At 37.5% G+C, this 19,686-nt stretch overlaps 1 protein-coding gene across 3 annotated transcripts in view; it reads left to right on the top strand.

The window, feature by feature from the left end:
• The window catches only part of ANGPT2 (angiopoietin 2), an 87,594-nt gene that overhangs the window by 44,584 nt on the left and 23,324 nt on the right, over positions 1 to 19,686 (top strand). Inside the window, exon 3 of one of the 3 annotated variants that reach the window (XM_057375906.1) lies at positions 1,197 to 1,413. In XM_057375906.1, coding sequence (XP_057231889.1) covers positions 1,204 to 1,413 — 210 coding nt within the window. In that variant the 5' untranslated portion in view covers positions 1,197 to 1,203. Of the gene's footprint in view, positions 1 to 749; positions 1,414 to 19,686 lie in introns of those variants that run through there. The other 2 variants (XM_057375905.1, XM_057375907.1) reach the window with 2 other exon arrangements.

Below are 19,686 nucleotides of genomic sequence, written 5' to 3'. Positions count from 1 at the left end.
TTACATATAAATTTCAAATACTTACTTTATTAGAATTTCCCTCACCTTTTATGGGTATTTCCCACACCCAAGGGCACAGAATAGGGACAGGGTGAGCTAACAGGGTAACTCCTATTCAGCCATGCCACTTCCTGAGCTATGCCTTACTGCCACTGCCTCTGGATGGTTTTCCCTCTTCCAGTCCCAGCTGACTTGTGATTTCTAACTCTTTGATTAACATTAGCATTTCCAAAGTTAGCCATGTCATACAAACAAAAATAAAAGCTTTTAAAATTATAAGTAAAAAGCTTGTAAATGCTTAACTCTTGAAAGACATCACTAAAAAATTAGTATTCATCTCGGAGATTCAGTAAAATACAAAGTCTGKGTTCGACTGTAAACTTCTAATTACTGCCCCTCTTGCTCCCTTTGCAAGGACGTGCCCAAGCCTACTTTTGTATGCATGGGACAGTGTCTTTCTCTGTACTTACACAATGCATTAAACACCGACTAAATCACATCTTGGTTCAGCACATTTTAAAGAAAATAAATTAAGAGCAAACAAGCCCAGGGACTTCTGTGTGTATGTGGGGTGGTCGAGGGGGAAAGAGTTTAAAAATGATTACCATCGCAAATCATTTACGAGCATAGTTGGAGGCTATCGGAACTGATTGCTCTGTCTAGGAAACTCTTAATTAGAGCCGTGCTGCAGGAATTCGCAGGGGTCCTGCCGCTGCCGGCTCCTCCCTGGGGTTTCCTCTCGCCGCCCCTCTCCCGCCAGCAGCTGTGCGGTGCGGGCAGCGGCGAGCCCGGCAGGGAGGGAGGGAGGCAGGAGCAGCTCCGCTCCACATGCCCGCCCGCTCCTACCGAGTCTCCTCTGAGGGCAGGGCAGCGATCGGCTGGGGCGGCTCGGCGGAGGGGGCTCGGCGGAGGAAGGCAGCGGCAGGCGGGGCCGCCCTCAGCTGCTCGCCGCGCCTGACAGCGGGCACGGCCCGCACCGCCCCGGCCCGGCCCGGCCGGCAGCGAGCCCAGCCCTCGCCTCACGGCACATGGCAGCAGCGCTCGGCCGCGCCGCAGGTTAGCCAGGGCCGGGCTCTGGCCAGCACCCTCGCTCGCTAGCTCCGCCGCCTCAGCGCTGAAAGGGGGAAAATGCAGCTGGCCGCCTGCTTCTTTCTGGGCTGCGGCATATTCTTAGCTTCAGGGTACAACTCCTTCAGTAAGAGCATGGAGGCGATAGGCAAGAAGCAGTACCAGGTTCAGCACGGGTCGTGCAGCTACACCTTCCTTCTGCCCGAGGCGGACAACTGCCGCTCCTCCGCTCCCTACGTGTCCAACGCGGTGCAAAGGGATGCGCCTCTGGACTATGATGATTCCGTTCAAAGACTGCAGCTACTTGAGAACATCATGGAAAACAACACTCAGTGGCTAATGAAGGTAGGGAGAATATATTTTCTATCCTATATCTTAACATCCTGTTATCTGTTTCGGTGTGATTTTTTTTTTTTCTTGAACAGTTTCTAAATTCACAGAGTGAATTGTCTAAGTTAAATTTTTGATTTACCTTTCAATCAAAAAGTTGTTTTGTAGCCTGGGAATATAATTTTAATTAGAAAGGTACAGTGAACTGCACGGTTSTGCAGAGATCGTGCTTGAAAGTTTGTCATTACTTTTGAGTTGCTTGGACAAATGACATACACAGATGGACCGCGGGCACGTCGGAAGTTTCTGACATGAGAGACCCAGCTACTAATTTATAACTAACTGGCAAGGGCTATTTTAGCTCTATTTAAAGAATATAGAATGTACCTTTATCCAAGGCATGTCTGAAAAATGTTATCTGACATGATTTGAAAACTTGGATGGAGAAATTAACCTGTTAAACCCCAGTGATAAAAAAACTGTAGATCCAGCAAAGACTGCAAGTCAGACTTGAAGTGAAATTAGCCATGTGAAGTGATACAATTTCAAGAAAGCTCTTTAGCAGATATGTTTTGCATCCTGTAACATTTCCAGTGAAATGTACAATATTCAAGGGAAAAATAGTCTGGAAAAGTTGTCRCAGATGCCACAGAGCTTCCTTTAATGCATTTCCATTGGAACTAAGGGGAAAATGACACGTTTATTGCCAAAGTGGCAACATTTGTACCTGAAAGAGGAGAAGAAAAAATTTGCAACATACATTCTTAGTGTTACTGGAAAACAAACCTGATCACTATTTTACATTTTTATAGAAACTCATTGGATTCAAAATGCTATGCAGTTGTGGAACAGATTTTGACTTAAAATTTCCTTTATTTCACTACTATCTGGAAAAGTGTGATAGTATAGTCTAACTGCMTAGTAAATTTATGAGCATTTATGTTTTATACCAAGATGCCTGTCTTCTAAGCAGTAAATATTTTGAGGACTTGGCATTGTATTTCCAAATATGTGTTCCAGTGATGCCATAATGGTTTCTTCATAGTGAAAGAAATCTGCGAATGGAGAGAATTCAGTTTTTTTAATTAACAGCTATTTTATACATAGTTATCAAATAATTTTGCTTTAGCGTTCACTTCTCTCATCAGTTAGAAAGTTACAGAGCTCCTGTGATACAACCAATGAAACCTGCTGGCAAATTTGTGTTAAAAGTCACATTCCAAAACAAACAGCGCACGATTTTCATCAACCTGAAAATGAGCCTTGAAGCTTAAATCCAAAATACATACACTTGAAGGCTCCAGGGTGGAGCTCTAAATCTCTCTTTATAGGTTTAGGATGCTTATTTTAGGGACACAAATAATGTCAGTTAAGTTTTTTTTTTGTGTTTTAAACATGCAAACTTACTTTACTTACTTACTTTTCTACTTATTAATTTATAATGCTCWCTGTTGTTATGTTAAGACTAAAATTAACAGATGTGCAATGCAGGATGAAAAACACACAAAACAGAACAGTCTAATCTACCCAGCTGCTAAGCAATTTCCTAACATAAATAGCAAAATCACACAAGACTTCAGCCCTAAATGCCACTTAAGTAGGCAAACACAGTATCATTAAGTGACATCAGGTAAACAGAAACCAGTAAGCAAATTCCAGCATCCTTATTTAGTAAAAACTATGCTTTTTCCTGTCAGTCCTTGGGAGATCAGTGCCAAGTGGACTAGGATAAGTATCTCTAACCCATTCTTTGGGGGATCAAAAGACAGATTCTGATTTACAAGACAGAGAAATGTTTCTTGCATTTGAGCTGAGACTTCTAAATAAGATGCTTTAGAATAGCCTGATTTTTTTTTTCCCTAGCTCTTCCACAGCTAAACATCCTGTAAAATAACTGCTGTTTGCCTTTTTCACTATTTTAACACCTGCTCTTTATGTCATCTGTTTTGTTCACAAAGAGCCTCCAACAAAAAGTAGCTTTTCCTCAGATTTACTTTGCTAGAGACACCTGGTCTGCAAGTGAAGATAAAAAGCAAACAATAACCTTTTAAGTTGCTCACAGAGTTTACTTGTTTTTTTAAGGTCACTAAAACACATTCTTAGGTTCATGTTTCAACCTCCCAAAATATAAAGCGAGGTCAGTCAAAGTGGGGTGAAAAAATTGTATTTGCTTAATTTTTTTTAGTGTATGGAAGTGTAATACAAGATTGCTTTAAAAAGTAACCTGACATTTAGCTTCTCAGCAATTGCACAAAAACCTTCTTTAGGTCTTGCTCTTTAAAAGTTATTTCTGTTCATTTAGGAGGCAGAAAACTTTTTTGTTTTAAAGTTGCGTAAAATATACATTACAAACCTCTAGCATGAATTAACCTTTAAACATTGTTCCTGAAGTATTGCACATCCCCAGACACTTTTGCACACCTCCCCCTCTCCTGCCTTTAATCCATCAACTAAAGGAAACGTTCTGTTTCTGAATGAACGCTGGGCTGCATGAATGGAACAGCATGGGAAGTGTGCGCTTCATCTGCTTAATGGACAAACACAATGGGAAGAAAATGAGTTAGATACGTCCAGCTTCTTTTCTGATCTGTTCCTGCATAGGAAGCAGAAGACTTCTTTCTGCAGTTACTATAACTAGCTTCTTCATGAAAACATGCTTTTTTTCAATTGGAACTTTAATTATACAATATGCCACTACTGTACATGCCATATGTAAAACTGGAGAATGTCTTTTGGAAAGCAGATTATGTTTAAACATTTAGATGACATACTAGAACAAACCACTATTCCACCTAATCCAGTGCTTAGCARTAAGCCAGTAAGTGATGCTGCAAAGCAAAGGCCAAAACCCTAGATCAGCTGCACAGCAATGTACCTGAAATGAACTTTCCTCTTTGACTTTCCCTACCTTGGGATCAGTTTGTATACTGAAGTGTAAGATTTTTTTCTAATGTGTGTGTGAGCAGGGAGAATAAATATCTCGATAATAAAATTTTCAAGTAACTTGAGCGGATAGCAGGTTGGTATTCAGCTGAGATACAAGACTGGAAATTTTAAATATAGACATGTAAGTTGGCTGTTTTACTTTGGAACTTTTTATATAAAATACCATGCTTTAAGAGATTGCTAAAAGACAGGCAATGCCTTAGGTTCAAAAATTAAAGAATTTTTTATCTGAATAAATGGCAGCTTCACCATTTGGATTACAGCACTTGTGTTCAAGGAACTGCATTTTTTCAGATATTAAGACATTAGAATAACTGAGTGCTGACTTGAATTTGCTTCTTAGTATATAGATCCTATGGCTCAGGAGATATGACTGTCCAAAGCAATAGTGTAAAAGAAAMAGGTCATATTTTCTTAGTCTTTCCTGTTGCAAACAGCTGAAAACAATGCATGAGCAAATTAATGATAGTATCTGGAATATAGGTAATTTATTTGTAGATTATCAGCAGACCAAAAGACTAGAAAATAAAAGTCTGTGTCAGGAGTCAACATTTTCAGGACTAGAACATCCTGAAACATCCCAGCACACTAGGAGGGGGATGCGCTGCTAATAGAAATGCAGTTTCTTTGGATACTCTTAACTGAGATTCATTTTCCCTTGTATTGCTGCCCTGAAAGATTATAATTATTGTTGTACTGAATGTCATTTGTCAAMTACTAAAAGATACTTTGACATGCTGCCATCCAAAGCCATCTGCACACAACTAAGGATAAGGACAAATATATTGTACAGTGTTGGATTTTGAAGTACACAAGAGATGATTCTGACTCTGAATCCTGCATTCCTTTCTTAAGCAATGCATCTGTTTTTACTTATTGTGAAAAGTGCTTGTTTCTGTCTATCAACGATGTATTTGCTAAGAAAAAGAATAGTGGTGGGACTCAAAAGAAAATACTTTCTTACTYTGAGATTAGTATGTTACCAGATAAAATTTCCACACCACTCTGGATGATAGTTATTCAGTTTATGTTTGTATCTCCTGTAGGTAAATTTCGGTTAAAGGATTTGAAATGACCCTTTTGCATGTGTTAAAAACTATGTGRTAGAGAACATTTCTGCATCATTCTGCAAATATCACATTGGTGATACAGGTATGAAATTGTACAAWATCAACAAAGAAGATGACATTTTCTTGTACAGATCTACGAGACAAAATTGAAGTAGATAATTTGCCTTCTCCAAGAAGTTATCAGTAAAAGATGTGATAAATAGAGGCTTGTTTTACAGAGCCAGTCTCTCAAGATCTGTTTTCCTGTGCTTTGTTATTAACATGATCATAAACTTGTCATCTTTGACTGGTCCAAACAATAAATTGGGAGATTTTCTCCATCAGTTATTGGCATTAAGTGCTTAATTTCCCTTTGTTTTTCTTTCAAGTATACATACTGGAAATGAGTTTGAAGATGCTTGAATTGCCAGTTTCCAGTCCTTTTTGTTTGCATAGCCACTTAATATATAAAATTTAACAGMACAGCCTTTAGAATATCTTTGATACTCTGTCAGAGAGACTGAAGTTGAGAATGGTGTTTCTTTTACAGACAATTACTGCTCCTTTTTTCTTGTTAATTGTGAAAAAATTCAGTAAATTTGCATGTCACCTTAAGTTACCAAGTAAAACAATATAATTTGCTTGAATCCTAAGCTATCCTGTATGTATTACTTAGAATGGAATTTTCCCTAGAAGACATAGACCCATTTCTAACCTTCAAAATATGACAGCTAGTATCCTTAGTGACAGTATAATGCTGTCCTTTACATACTAGAGTATTTGCTTTTGAAAATATGCCGTATTMTTTGATTTACAATGCTAAGCAGCTGAGTTAACCATTATTTCTTTGATWACTTTTTACATACTTTAATGCAAAAATCTTCTGTTGCATCTGTTGTTTCATGGGCTTTTATACAGCTTTGACTGAAAGCCAGGGTGGGGGCACAGTAAGATGTCCTTCCCCCACAGTTACTGTTATTGTAGGGCTAGACATGAAAAATGTTGCCCACTRATTTAGAAGACAGAGTCATACCTTAAATCAGTGTCTGCAACAGAAAGGTGCCACTCTTGAACCTTTGGAACTTCACAAACCCAGTTTCATCAGGTGCCTCAGTCTATATTAATTAGCTTCCTAGAGTAAGGAATCAGCCTCTTCAGCCTAAACGAGACAAATAGAGGAATGGAAAATTTAGCAGAAATGCCCCTCGAAGAGGCAGATTTATCAGCTTTGCTGAAGAATTTACAAAAGCTAGAATGCTGCACAGCACTCATCCTGACATACTACTTCAGCACTGAAGTTCRTAAGCCCCAGAATACAGAGACAATAGGTAGAAGGTARAACTGTAGACTAGASTGCAAATGTTATACAAATATATRGATAACCCCTATGCTTCCCACTTAYTAAAAACCAGCTTGRGTRTAAGAGTCAAATCAGGAGTGATGGCTTTCCCATAAGCATTTGGTGTCTTCCTATTCCCGCATCCTGACAGAATCACAGAATTGCAGACTGGCTTGGTTTGGAAGGGATCTTCAAATATCATCTAGTTTCAACCTGACTGCTGTGGGCAGGGCCTTCTTCCAGATCAGGCTGCTCAAAGCCTCTCCAGCAGACCTTGAACACTTCCAGGGATGYGGCATCCACAACTTCTTGAGGCAACCTGTTCTAGTGTGGCATCACTCTTACCACAGAAAAAAAAATTATTGTTCCTGGAACTGGAGTTGCAAGTGGTACTTGAGAGAAGAATGGTTTAGCATTTAGTTGACAATAAGAGAATAATGGGAACCTTAATGATGGCTGTACAGACTGCATAAGGGAAAATGGGAGAAGATGGCTCTTGAAAAAAATCTTTATATTCTAGTACATGAAACAAGTATATCACAGACAGAAAATATTTTGGTAGTTCAAATGCATGCTAGGAAATATCTCACTGGAAATAACAGTGAAAACAATGTGCCAGTGGACCACAAGTATGAGTAGATCCTTTGAGAAAAGGAGCATTAGTTTCAGAAATAAGTGCTGACAATTTTATCTGCCATTTTATTATTTGAATTTCTCAGACTAGCCAAATATAAACTAAAGACAGGAAAATAATAAGGACCTCATATAATTAAAAAAAAGGCAAAGCATTTGGGGAGAAAAAAGTATAGAACAGTAATTTATTAGTTAAAAATACTTTAAAGATATGGCACATTACCCAGCTTTGAACAAAATAATCTAATACACATAGTAAGTTAAAAGGTGCTTTACAGCTGGAAATACTGTGATAATTTCATTTCCTTGACCAGGCATATTTCTAGGAAATGGGGCAGAGGAAAAAGAAATTTTATTTATTCTCTAGTGAGAATAAAACAAATAACTTTTTGATGAACCAAATGTCTATTCCAAGTAAACCAAGCTCAAGAGTAGATGTTAAAGGATTCTTYGGGTTACAAAATCCAGATCTATGTTTTGTATAAAAAAAATCCCACACCTAGATAGTTCTGCAAACACTCACTGTGTCAGTTTTTAAGCTGCCTAGGAAAAGACATTACTACTCCTTAAAAGCTTAAAAAAAATTCTTGCTGTGTTCCAAGTAATTACTGAAAATCCCGTCAGTTTTTATCTGTTTGTGGAATAGGTTAACCCTAAAATTAAGATGTTGTTTACAAAGCTCAGCAAACGTATCCTGCAATTTGTATGATCAAATGATATCTATCTGTTCTCTTTCCAACTTCCAGCACATTATGGTTTAGTCTGAAGAGAGAGAGCAGGAAGCTACAGGAACTTTTTCTGCTGTCTTTACATTGCCCATATGAAGCCTTACCAGTTTAGCTAACAATCTTCCAGGAGCCTACTAAGGTCMTAGAAAGGTCTTATTGCTAAAAAGAAGAGGCTGATGGAATATGCAGCCCTTTCTGTTAATAAAGTATGGWTGGAAATCTAGTATTCTTCATAGCTACACTATTCACTGAATATTCCTTACAGAAGCTGTAAAGAAACATTTYCCTCTCTAGATGAGCAAATACTTCCAAATTCTTAGATGGCAGCAACCTTCTCWCCAATTCAGCTGTCTCTGGAGATTTCTTGTTAAACCCAAGCAGCATGTCAGTGTCCTAGCTTTGCTCAAACTCCCTTTAATACTGTCGGGAAAAATCTGTCTTTTTACTTTTGTACTTATATTCAGGTCTCAAGCATCATGATAGGGTTTTAAAATAAAAACCCCGACTTACGCAGAGTTCCTTTACCATCTGGGGAACAACATATCAAATTTCTGTCATTGATTTTGYTCAGGTATTGAATCAGTGTGTTGTGGTAACAACAGAGCTTAACACACTATTTTATTGAATAGTTAGCTACAGCAACTTATTACGAAGTTCCCAGAAGGGGGAAAAAACCCCCTGTGCTTGATTCATTACAGATCTCTCAACATWAGCAACTGAGATTCTTTTAACAGGCATTCAGTTTTTTAGACTGTGTAGCACCTTTTAGTAATATAATTATTGAGAGATTGAAACTAGCTATGTGCATTTCAAAAGCTGCACTGAAGCATTGTTAAGGACAGAGTAGTTCAGTGTAAAATCAAAGCTATCACGTTAGAGCAATCCAGTGTGGTACAGCATAATCACTCACACAACTGCCATAGTTTGTGTRCTTCAGAAGCAATGTTTTAGTATGTTTTTTGGATAAACTGTTTGTCWAAACCACAGGAAAACACACTAAGCAAACATTTGATCTTTATCACTCCCCTTGAAAGAACTTTTGACAGGGAGAAAATCGGAATGTTCTCATCTTTGGGGAAAATAACTGTATCAATTTAAAAATAGTAGGATCTTCTGAAAATCACTAGTATAAAAATGACTGAGAGTGTCTTAAGCCCTGTCCAAACAACAGCTCCGCAGACCTGTTCATTGTCACGCTGCAGCCACTAAGAGTCATTCACCTCCTGCACTCATGGTATCAGCTTCATCGCTATGCTTACTTTTTGGTTCAGGCCTGCACCTGATGTGCGTGATCCTGGAAGGAAAAAGCCTCTTTGTTCCATTCTGTCAGGGTGTGGGAATGGGGAGACACCCAGCTCAGTGGAAAGGACATTTCCTGGGCAATAGCCATAGCCCCCATAGCAGCTCCCCGACACGTGATGTGACATCCGTGTGCCGCAGGGCTGCTGCTCCTCATGTGACCTGATGTACACTGAGCTACCTGAGTAAGCTGACAGGTTTAGTTTTGATTCCTGGCACCTAAAAATCATTTTAGTTTTGTCTACCTTGACAGAACTTTTAGACATCATACTATAACACTTTATATACTTGCTTTAGATGTTTCCCCATGAAATACATGATGCTCTATGCAAGAATTTTCCTCAGTTACCATTTACGAGGTGTAACTACCTGCAAGATATTAGCTGAAACCTGCAGGTTCAGAGAGAAATTCAAACCAGCACCTTGATGAGATGTGCCATTCAATCAAGAAGCAATAGCTTCACTTTTCTAGGGTATCAGCTGTCAACTGACAATCTCAGCTGTGCAAAGTGTTAACATTCAAACACCAAAAACCTGCAGATCAAGACTGAAGTACATGTAGTAATGGAAAACATACTTGCCATACTTTAATTTGCATTAACAAACTGTCTGCCCATTTAGATAGTTTTCTTACTCAAGAAAATCCCTGGTGAAGACTTAGTGAAAAAATTTCCATATTTTTGCTTTTTTTTTTTTTTTTTAGAAAGACTTTTTATAAACAGGGTAATTCAACTATTTGAATGGAACATTAGTTTCTAATTTCTTAGTACAACTTTAAAAATATGGGTAAAGTAGGCAAAAGAGAGCTTAAGTGAAAAAGTAAAAAAGACAAAAATCTTGTGTTTTTCTGCTTCTAAGGAATTGACTTAAAAAAACCCCTAAGCTTCCTTRCTTGAGGTCTGAACTTTGACCATATTAACTATCTCTGTGTTTTCACTTATGTTAAACTGTCATTCTGATGCCAGATTTTCTGTCAGATATAAAGTTTGCCTATAAAGTAATAGTAAATTAAAAAAACCCTATTGTAACTGCTACTGGAGCCTTATTGGGAATATTTTCTGAAAACTACTCTGACATGATGAAACAAAGTTCAAGTAACTAGAAAGGAAGCCCCTAGACTAGTAACCTAGCCCTTAGAAAGAGTATAAACTGCAACAAATATAAACAATCTGACCCTGYTGAAATCTTAGCACATACAAGCAAGGATTCTGACAACTACAGTTTACCAGCTAGGGAAGAAAGTTTAAATATAGTTAAAAATACCCTAATTTTTTTTCCCCTGACACATAAGTTTATTTGACTTGAATCTAGAAAAAACTTAGCCATGTCTTGAGTTCAGCTTTTTTGTTATGGTAAATGTTATTATTTTAAAATGGCTCTGAGGGCAGCATACAAAAACCTAGCTCTGCTGCAAACAAGTAGAAAAATTCCCACTGACTTCTTAGTGAAACTAAATACTTAGTTTCACTAAGAAGTTAATACTAATAAAAAAATATTAAAAAAGTTTTTGAAGTTGGTAATGGAGTAKACTGGTAAATCAGATGTGTGCTTTAAGGCATACTTCATGTGGACTACCTCTAAGTAAGGATACTATTGGAATAGAAAAAAGAGGAATAATTTTCGTCACAAGGAAATAGACATTTTCCTTTTCTTGTCCCTCTCTAGTCCATGTAGGAGTAACATCTCCCAAGGGTCTCATCCAGCCAAGAAGTCCTTTGCACTCACTRTCTTCCTCTGTGAATTTTCTTCCAATTTCACAATGTTTTTTAAACTTCAAGCAAACCAAACAATTAATTCCTTYAGCTGGCTTTAAAATCAGCCTTCCACTCCCCTTTTGCAGCTTACTGTCATTAAGAATTCTTATCCCTGACACATCCACTTCTAAAATGCTGCTCACACAGTTTAATTTCCTTTTTTTCTTCCATTCAGTTAAAGCTATGCATCTTCCTGACTGTCCCTTTCCTCTATATTGCTTTTCATTCTGAATTCCCAGTTCTGGATTTTTTGTCCTCATAGCTAAATTTGTTTTTAACCTTCTGTGCATACTTTCCTGAGTATTCAAAGAATCATATGATGGTTTGGGTTGGAAGGGACCTATAAGGTTATCTCGTTTCAACTTCCCTGCTGTATGCAGGGACACCTTTTACAGAGTTTCTGAGAGTTCCATTCAGCCTGGGCTTGAACACTTCTAAGGATRGGGCATTCACAACTACCCTGGGCAACCTGTGCCAGTGCCTCACCACCCTCACAGTAAAAGGATTTCTTTATAGTACCTAATCTAAACCTACCCTCCTTCAGTTTAAGGCTATACCCTCTTGTCCTGTCACTACATGCCCATGTGAAAACGTCCCTCTCCAGCTTTCTTGTAAGCCCCCTTTATGTACTGGAAATTTGCTCTAAGGTCTCTCAAAATCTTCTCTAGACTGAAAAAGTCCAAATCTCTCAACCTGTCTTCATAGGAGAGGTGCCTTAGCCATAGGATCATCTTTGTGACCTTCCTCTGGACCCATTCAAATCCCTTCCAATGCTGGGGGACCCAGAGCTGGATGTAGCACTAGTCCACTAGTCCAGAGCAGAGCAGAGCAGAGGGTCRGAATCCCCTCCCTCCCCTGCTGCCCTCACTGTTTTGGATGCAGCCCAGGACACATTTRGCTTTTTGGGCTGCCAACACACGTTGCCAGGGCRTGTCCAGCCTCTCACCCACYAGCACCCCAAAGTCCTTCTTGTCTCTGGGCTGCTCTCAGTCCTTTCACTGCCCAGCCTGTGCTTATGYTTGGGACAGCCCTGACCCAGGTTCAGGACYCTGCAGTTGGCCTTATTGAAATTGATAATGTTTGCATGGGCCCACCTCTCAAATCTGGCTAGGTGCATATAGTATCAAAATTATTGTACTTTCTGCATTGCTAATGTGTTTACTCATCTTGACAGCAGAGTTTTGCAACCAAAAAAGTCTCTGGAAAGTGTATTTAAAAGTCTCCCTCTTCAATGGCCCTTCCCATCAGATCTTGACAGACAGGGAACAATGTCTTCTCCTAAAATACCCATCCTATAATATATAGCTTTTGCTCTCAGYCATTTTTTTCTGAGAGTTTCTCCTCCTCTCTTGTGATTAGTGCCAATAACATCATTTATTTGTTTTGAGAGGATCTGGTTTCTGGTCTTCATACAAGGGCACCATGTGGCAGCTGCCTGGTATCAGGCTTTCAGGATCACTGACTGGAGCTCAGCTCAAGAGATGATTTTCCATCACTGCCTGAGTGCTCAGGGGGTACCAGAGACAAAGAGTAAATTTTGGAAGCAACAGGTGGAAAGACTTGTCATCTTGTTTCTGTTCCAAAAAACCAAACTGCCTGCTTTTAGATGGATAATTCCAGCTATTGAGGCAGAAAAGGAGTGTTTTAAATCAGGATTACATAATTTAACTTTTTTTTTTCTGTATCACACACAATGTATTGTTTCTGCAATATGCTGTCTATATGTTCTGATCTTGCTTCCAAATATTCTTGTTTCTCCACTCTTAACACAGTAGCTTCCTGTTTTATCTTTTAAGCATGCAATTCCTCAGAAGCTTTTGTATTAAAGACTCTTAACTGGGGTAATGGAACGGCACAGAGAAATAAATAAGTGTCATTTGGCAGGAACATATAAATATGCTCATTTTTTTAACTAAGCAGAGGTGACCATCTGTTACAATCCGGTTTAAACACAAAAGTGCAAAGGAAACTAAGTCTCTGTGAATAAAGCGGGTCAAGTCCAAAAGGTTTGAAATGTAACCAAAAAAYGTGATTAAAACCAAATAAGGTTAGATGTTGGTGCCAAACAAGCAATGTATTTTGTTTAAAAGTAAAATTAAAAGAGGCAAAGAGAAAGAAAGAGGAAAAAAGAAAGAAAGAAATAGAAAACCAGTGTGCGTGGGGGGCGCAGGGGGACAGGGAGAAGGCGATGGGGATAAGATACAAAAATATCAGCCTTCCGGCAGTCGCAATGACATCTTGTTGCTCCCGTCCATCTGGTGGTCTGGGCGGTGTGAGACCCAGTKTTTTGGTCCAGCAAGTGAGGAATTTTCAGGCTGATGATGTAGGTGCAGCAACTGTCCAGACACCCCATCCACCAGCCCGTCTGACATATTAGCAGTGGCAACAGTAGTGAGAAAGATGCAGCATGTCTTAAAAAAAAGAGCAATAGTACTTGAGCAGAAGTCCCCCCCTCCAAAATCAGTGGATGGGGTCTTGGTAAAGAAATTCAGTCTTTCAGAACTGAAATCAGCAGTGGATATGTGCTTCCCCAAAGTTTTGAGCATTCAAAATTTGTCAGGCCTTCAGCTGAAATGGCTGGTTGTCACTTGGCAGCATCATCATTGAGGTTTCTTCTACAAGATGATCTTATAAAAGCTCAATAAACTATAATTAGATGCCAGTATGTTGCAAAGTTTAAGAACTACTAAAAATGCTTACAGTTTCCTTAATCTATGAACTTAAAAAAAATCTAATTTTTGTCATKCTGAAAGATGTTCTGTGAACACAGCTTTGAAACTGGAGACACCCAGTTTTATAGCTTACAAAAGGGACTAATTGTGTTCTGTAGCTTCCTAACTAGTTTGATCCTTGAACTCCAAATCATTCTTCCTTCTGGTTGGAAATGGAATGCAAGATGACTGCTTCCCTAGAAAGCAATGCTGAGAATGAACTGTAAATGCCTATCTTTTTCACTTCCCCAATAACATGTTTTGAAAAGTGGAATTTGCTTCATATTTATGAAAAAACTTGAACCCTGATTTGCTTCACCACATCATGAGTTGTTCTCTAAAATAGGCTGTCCTGTTGAAAGAGGAGTTCATAAAAAAMCACTTAATATTGTAAGTTGAGATAAAAAAAGATTAGTGGCTTTAACTGTGGAAGATACATTTGCTAAATATTTTGTAAAATTTATGAGGCTACATAGAGAATGTTTTTCATCAAAAATGTCATAAGTACCCCTAGCAACAGATCTGATAGTAAGTTTATTTCAGCTGTCTATTAACCAGTGGAATGGAAAAAAAATACACAAATGAGAAAGGATTACTGAGATCTGGGATAGCAAGTGTTTTTCAGAAGTCATCTTTGTAGGGCAGAACCTCGTCCTTATACTGTTCTGGTAAAGTCCTGATTCCCTGATGGTAGCATGCAAGTCCAACATGTGATTGAAAACAGGCTTGTCTCCAAAGACTTTGAATATTCAATTTGTGAAGTTATAGCCCAGTGCCATGACCTAGTATTTAAAAACTACATATTGATAAGCAATATTTCCTGGAGTGTTTATAAATAAGGAATCCTATTTTTGAGTATCGGTGGGTTGTTGTATATAATGAAAAATATTTATATTTTTATAAATATTTATATTTATACTTATATTCATTTCAGTGAATGGGAGAAACATCATTGGCTTCTTGTCTTCCTGGCTTCAGTGCTACTGAACTTCGGCAAAATGCCATTCATGACTCACACTATTTATTTATTTATTCTTTATTTTTAGACTAATGGGAACTTTATGAATTCTTTCCCTGATTTTTAAGAGAAATACCACTTAGTTATGATCCTGAAAAATGGTGATTGAGAATCTTGAATTATGACCTTAATGAAAAGCCTTAACTCTTAATGAGTACGGTTATTAACCACATAATTGGTTTTAATTTTGAAGATTCTCTTATTAAGTTAATTTTTTTTTACATTACTTACCTATATAGAAATTCACACAAGTGTTTTGTTGACTGTTTAGTTTTCATTAACAGCATTTTTTCGAAAATAATATTTTTCATTTGCAATTTAATGTATAACTGCCCAAAAATGCAGCATAGAAAGTACGTGCATCATATATAGTAAGAACTCATGTCTTCCTCGAAATGACAAAACGTRTAGGTAGGAAAGCAGTAGTGTAGTATCACAAGTGAAAAATGAGCTCATTGTCTGCAGTGGTGGGAGCTCAACTCTACCACAGCCTTTGGGAATGTTTCAGCTGTCAAAGTCTGTTCCCTTTTTCTATGTCCTTCTTTGCTCCTTCTACAACATCACTTGGTTCGTAACATTTGTAGTTTGTTCAAAACATACAGTAGAAAGTACGATCAGCTTTTAGAATTAGGAACAAAAYGCTTCCACTCAAGAACACAGATTGAAAGTCATTCTTCATAAATATTTGCATAGACAATGAAGACATTTCATACATTTTGTTTCGTGCTGTATTAATGAAAATTWTTTTTTTATTAGAGTTTTGCCAGTAAAGGAGGGGGGATTTTTTTTCTTCTGCTAGCAGATGTATTATAAATTATAAAAAAAACCCCGCTTTCTCTAAATGAAATGAAATCACACAGGAAAGTAAGTCGGTAAGTTTTCATTTAGTGCACAAGTGTCCCTACCAGAACCATCTCCTGCGTATCATTTACTTTAAAGTTTGTATTTACTATTTTAAGAGTTAGCATTTAAACCTTTAGTATTTTATTACATAATTGTGGCTTGAATGTTTTCCAGTAAATCACAGCTCACTTCCAGATAGTATTCATTTATGATGTTACTTTCACCTTTTGTTTGCTGACAGGAAAATGAGATAAGAGAAAAATCTTAGCTGGAGGTCTGGACAGGCAGATGTTTGATGGGGCAGCTAAGAATCTAATAGCGTAGAGACATCTCAAGCATTCCCATATACATTCCCAAAAGATTTCTTTCCTTCCCTTGAGAAACAACTCATAGACCATTGGGACTTCCTGCCCTAGGGTAAAAAAAAAAAAAAAGAAATTTTAAATGTCTCTTTTTCAGATGTGATTGCTTTTTATTTCTGCAGTGTGCTATTTTTTTYCCAAAAGTTCCAAATTGCTAAAATTGATAACTTACTTTCAGAAAACATGGAGAAATAAATTATTTTATTAAAAGCTGATTTAAAATAGCTTAAAGCCTGATTGATGGGGATTGATGCAATGCCCTTAAAAATGCGTTCCCTTAGGTCTGTCAAGATAAATTACTCTTGAAAAGGGTAGTGATTCTTCTATTTTCATTCTGACTTTAAGCAGTAGCAACATTGACAGACTGAAAATAAGTATGAAAAGTTATTTTACAGAGAACAAAACTGTCTGCAAAATTGAGATTTTTACAGTATTTTGCCTTTATAAAACCAATACATTAGAATGAAGTGAAAATACAAATAGAAGTATACATGCAGAGCCTGGCAATATGGTTATATACATGCACCTTATGGAGCACATGTAGCATAAATATGTAGGTAAAATACTACATATTGTCTATGTGAACTGCTGTGATGAAATTGAGACAGTGTCTTCTTTTTTAAAGACTGCATTGCATTTCACTGTTATCCATGTCCAGTAGGATCCAAAGTGGATCATCTCAAGAAACCTTTCCTAATATACAGACTTCAATTATACTACAAATAAACAATTTAAATCTTAGTATTTTAATTGAAAATTAAGTCTGTTAAAATAGTCTTTCAAAAACCAATATTTTTGTCTTCATATATAAAAATGTATTTGTGAATAAGAAATTAAAAAATTTTGTGGCATATTAGGGTAACCTTTTACAATCAGAAACTGCAGACTGGCACAGCATTTGAAAAAAATATTCCAAATTTGGGTTAAATTCTACTTCAGATGGCTCATGAAGAAATGAGATGTAGCCACAATCTACACTGCCACTTTGTAAAAAGTCAGGGCAACGAAGACCAAGCATCACTCGTTTAAAGATACCTCAAGACATCTGTAGTATGAGCAGCAGGAATGTCTCATCTGTATTTTTAAACAGTATTCCCAAAAGAACTGATTAGATTCATTAGCAGTTTTGTTATTTTGCCCTGCTGCTGAAACTAAGCAAAACTGATTATGGATGGTTAAGTACATTTTCCATCTTGCTCACTTTTGTGTGTAAAGTGAAAATCTTGGTGAATAAAATACCATTATGATGACCACAGGTATTGGAAGGGCTGATTAAACTCCAGTGGTTTAAATTTGCAAAGGTAAGTTCTGAGTAAAGCACAGGACACGTTTATTATGGATGTGAGAAGAATAACTCAAAGCTTTTGACAGCTTAATATGAGTGTCACATCTTACTCCTTCGTGGAAGGGAGCACCCAAAATTCCTTGGTACCTTTGGTCAAAAAAGAGTGGCAAAAGCCAAAGAGAAAAGAAAGAAAGAAAGRAAGCCATAAGAAAAAAGCCCACAAAGTTTTATTAACAGACTACACACTCAGCATGAAAATTGATATATGTTTGCCCCTATAAAGAGAAATGAGAGAGGAGAGGAAAGGGCATCACCAGTTCTGGCTCCAGCACTGACCCAGCCAACAGGGTGTACAGGGTCCTGGTGGTGCCACCCAGGCTTTGCAGGGGCATCAGTTTATAGGTMAGTGCTCCTCCCCTGGAAATAGGTTTCTCGCTCTTCATGTAAATAAGTGACCGTGTGCAGTCCARTCTTCCAGACCTTTCTGAAAATGGGTTGAGAGTCTTTGAGGGCCTTTTGATGGTCGAGTTCCTCTTCTACTGGAATGGCCCTCAACTGACATTCAAGCCTGATTGTTGACCCCACTTCTGCACATCTGCTGTCCTTTATGTCACYGTGGCCCAGAACAGGGAAGTGGGCTCCAGAAAGGTGTTGTCCCACGTTCCTACAGACCCTCTTTCCAGTCACATCCTGTTCTTACATGCCCACTTTATTAGCCATCAGCATTTGAGGCATAATAACACATCAACTCATTACTGCCCAGGCTTTTACAATATGCCAAACACTGTAGCTTCAATGCATATTTTAAAAGTGCCTAGCTGTAAATGTAAATGTTGTATTTTCTGTTGCTAGATTTTCTACTGGATCTACTCCACTTTTGAAAATCCAAAACAAAATTAGAGAAAAATTACTACATAGGTATCATTAGCCCTGCAGTTTTCTCTGTATCTACATCAGATGACTATGCATGAAATATGTGTTGTAACAAACCTGTTCACGCTGAACTGTATAGGAACTCATGATTAATATTACATTACATTGTATGAAAATAAATGTTACAGTTGACAGAATCAGACTATAAACATTTGGAAAATCACCAAACTTTATTYGGAAAGCCTGTTCCAATAACTGACAAATTCTATAAAATAGAACAAGCATGCAGTACTATTTGTTCCATTTATATGAGGTAGCATTTGGCAAAGGAGGAATTATGTATTCATGTAGCATTAATATTGCCAGGAACATGACTGTTTAATTAGTATAGATTAAACATTTGGCAGCAAAGAACAAATGCAAGACATCATTCATAACTCAAAATGTAAAAAATGGTAAGTCAAAGTGTCTATAAAGTGCACAGATAATGCTGATTCTTTGAAAAAATCTGTAATATGGACACAAACTATACAATCAGGAAGGCTTTTCATTTGACTTAGTATTGATAACCCTTCATAATGGATTAATACTGTCAATGGTTAGAAAACATACTTCTTTTAGTGCATACTCTACATGTTGTCTTTTCTTTCTTGCCAGTTTAAAGCTTGTTTAAAAAAGGTCTTGGCTATAAAAGCAATATGATGGAATGTGCTTCAATATTATTGACCTGTCCTTGTTTTTCTGGCAACTTAGCTGAAGTATTTTCATCAAATTTTATGATTTTATATGATTTGAAGTAATAAAGCATGACACAGCCCCAAAGTGATGACCTTAGAGAATTTTTTCTCTCTAAAAATGCATCACTATAACACTGTAACAAATCTTAACTGTGAAAGTATTTCAATTTTCCCAGCTGTTTTTGCAATTTAAGCATTCTTTGAGATACGTTTTTTTACCATTTGTGCTTTCATTTTTATATTTACTTTGTTCAAGAATACAGGCCAGGTCAAATTCTTACACAAAAGATAGAATGTTTAATGGAAAATCCCAAGAATCACTGAAATGCTATCAACTAAGTATTTCTTCTTTCAAATATTCCCTCTCCTTTGTATTATCTTTAACATAATATTGACTTACTCCCTCAAAAGCAAAATTTCTGAAAGAAGATGCATAACTAATAGTCAGCTATTAGATTTTAAYAGTTAGTTTGTTCAAAATAACAATAATGTAGTCATGGTTAACATTAACACACCTTTTATATGCCAAATACTATTTGAATTAAAAAGAGATTAAATCATAACTAGCCACATGGCAAAGGAGAAATCTAGCCAATAATCCCTGTTGCACCTTCCAAATTTGAGCAAAATACTGAAGACAGACATTCTGCTCAAACCAAGCTGCCAAGCTTCCCACCAGACTGATGGGGACTGAGGCATTCATTCGTGTGT

The sequence above is a fragment of the Malurus melanocephalus genome, unplaced genomic scaffold (genome assembly GCF_030028575.1).
Source record: "Malurus melanocephalus ecotype Western Australia unplaced genomic scaffold, MMel_1.1 scaffold_263, whole genome shotgun sequence".
NCBI classification, from domain to species: Eukaryota; Metazoa; Chordata; class Aves; order Passeriformes; family Maluridae; genus Malurus; species Malurus melanocephalus.
The sequence above is the reverse complement of the archived record's forward strand: the minus strand, read 5'-3'. Positions and strand labels throughout refer to the sequence as shown.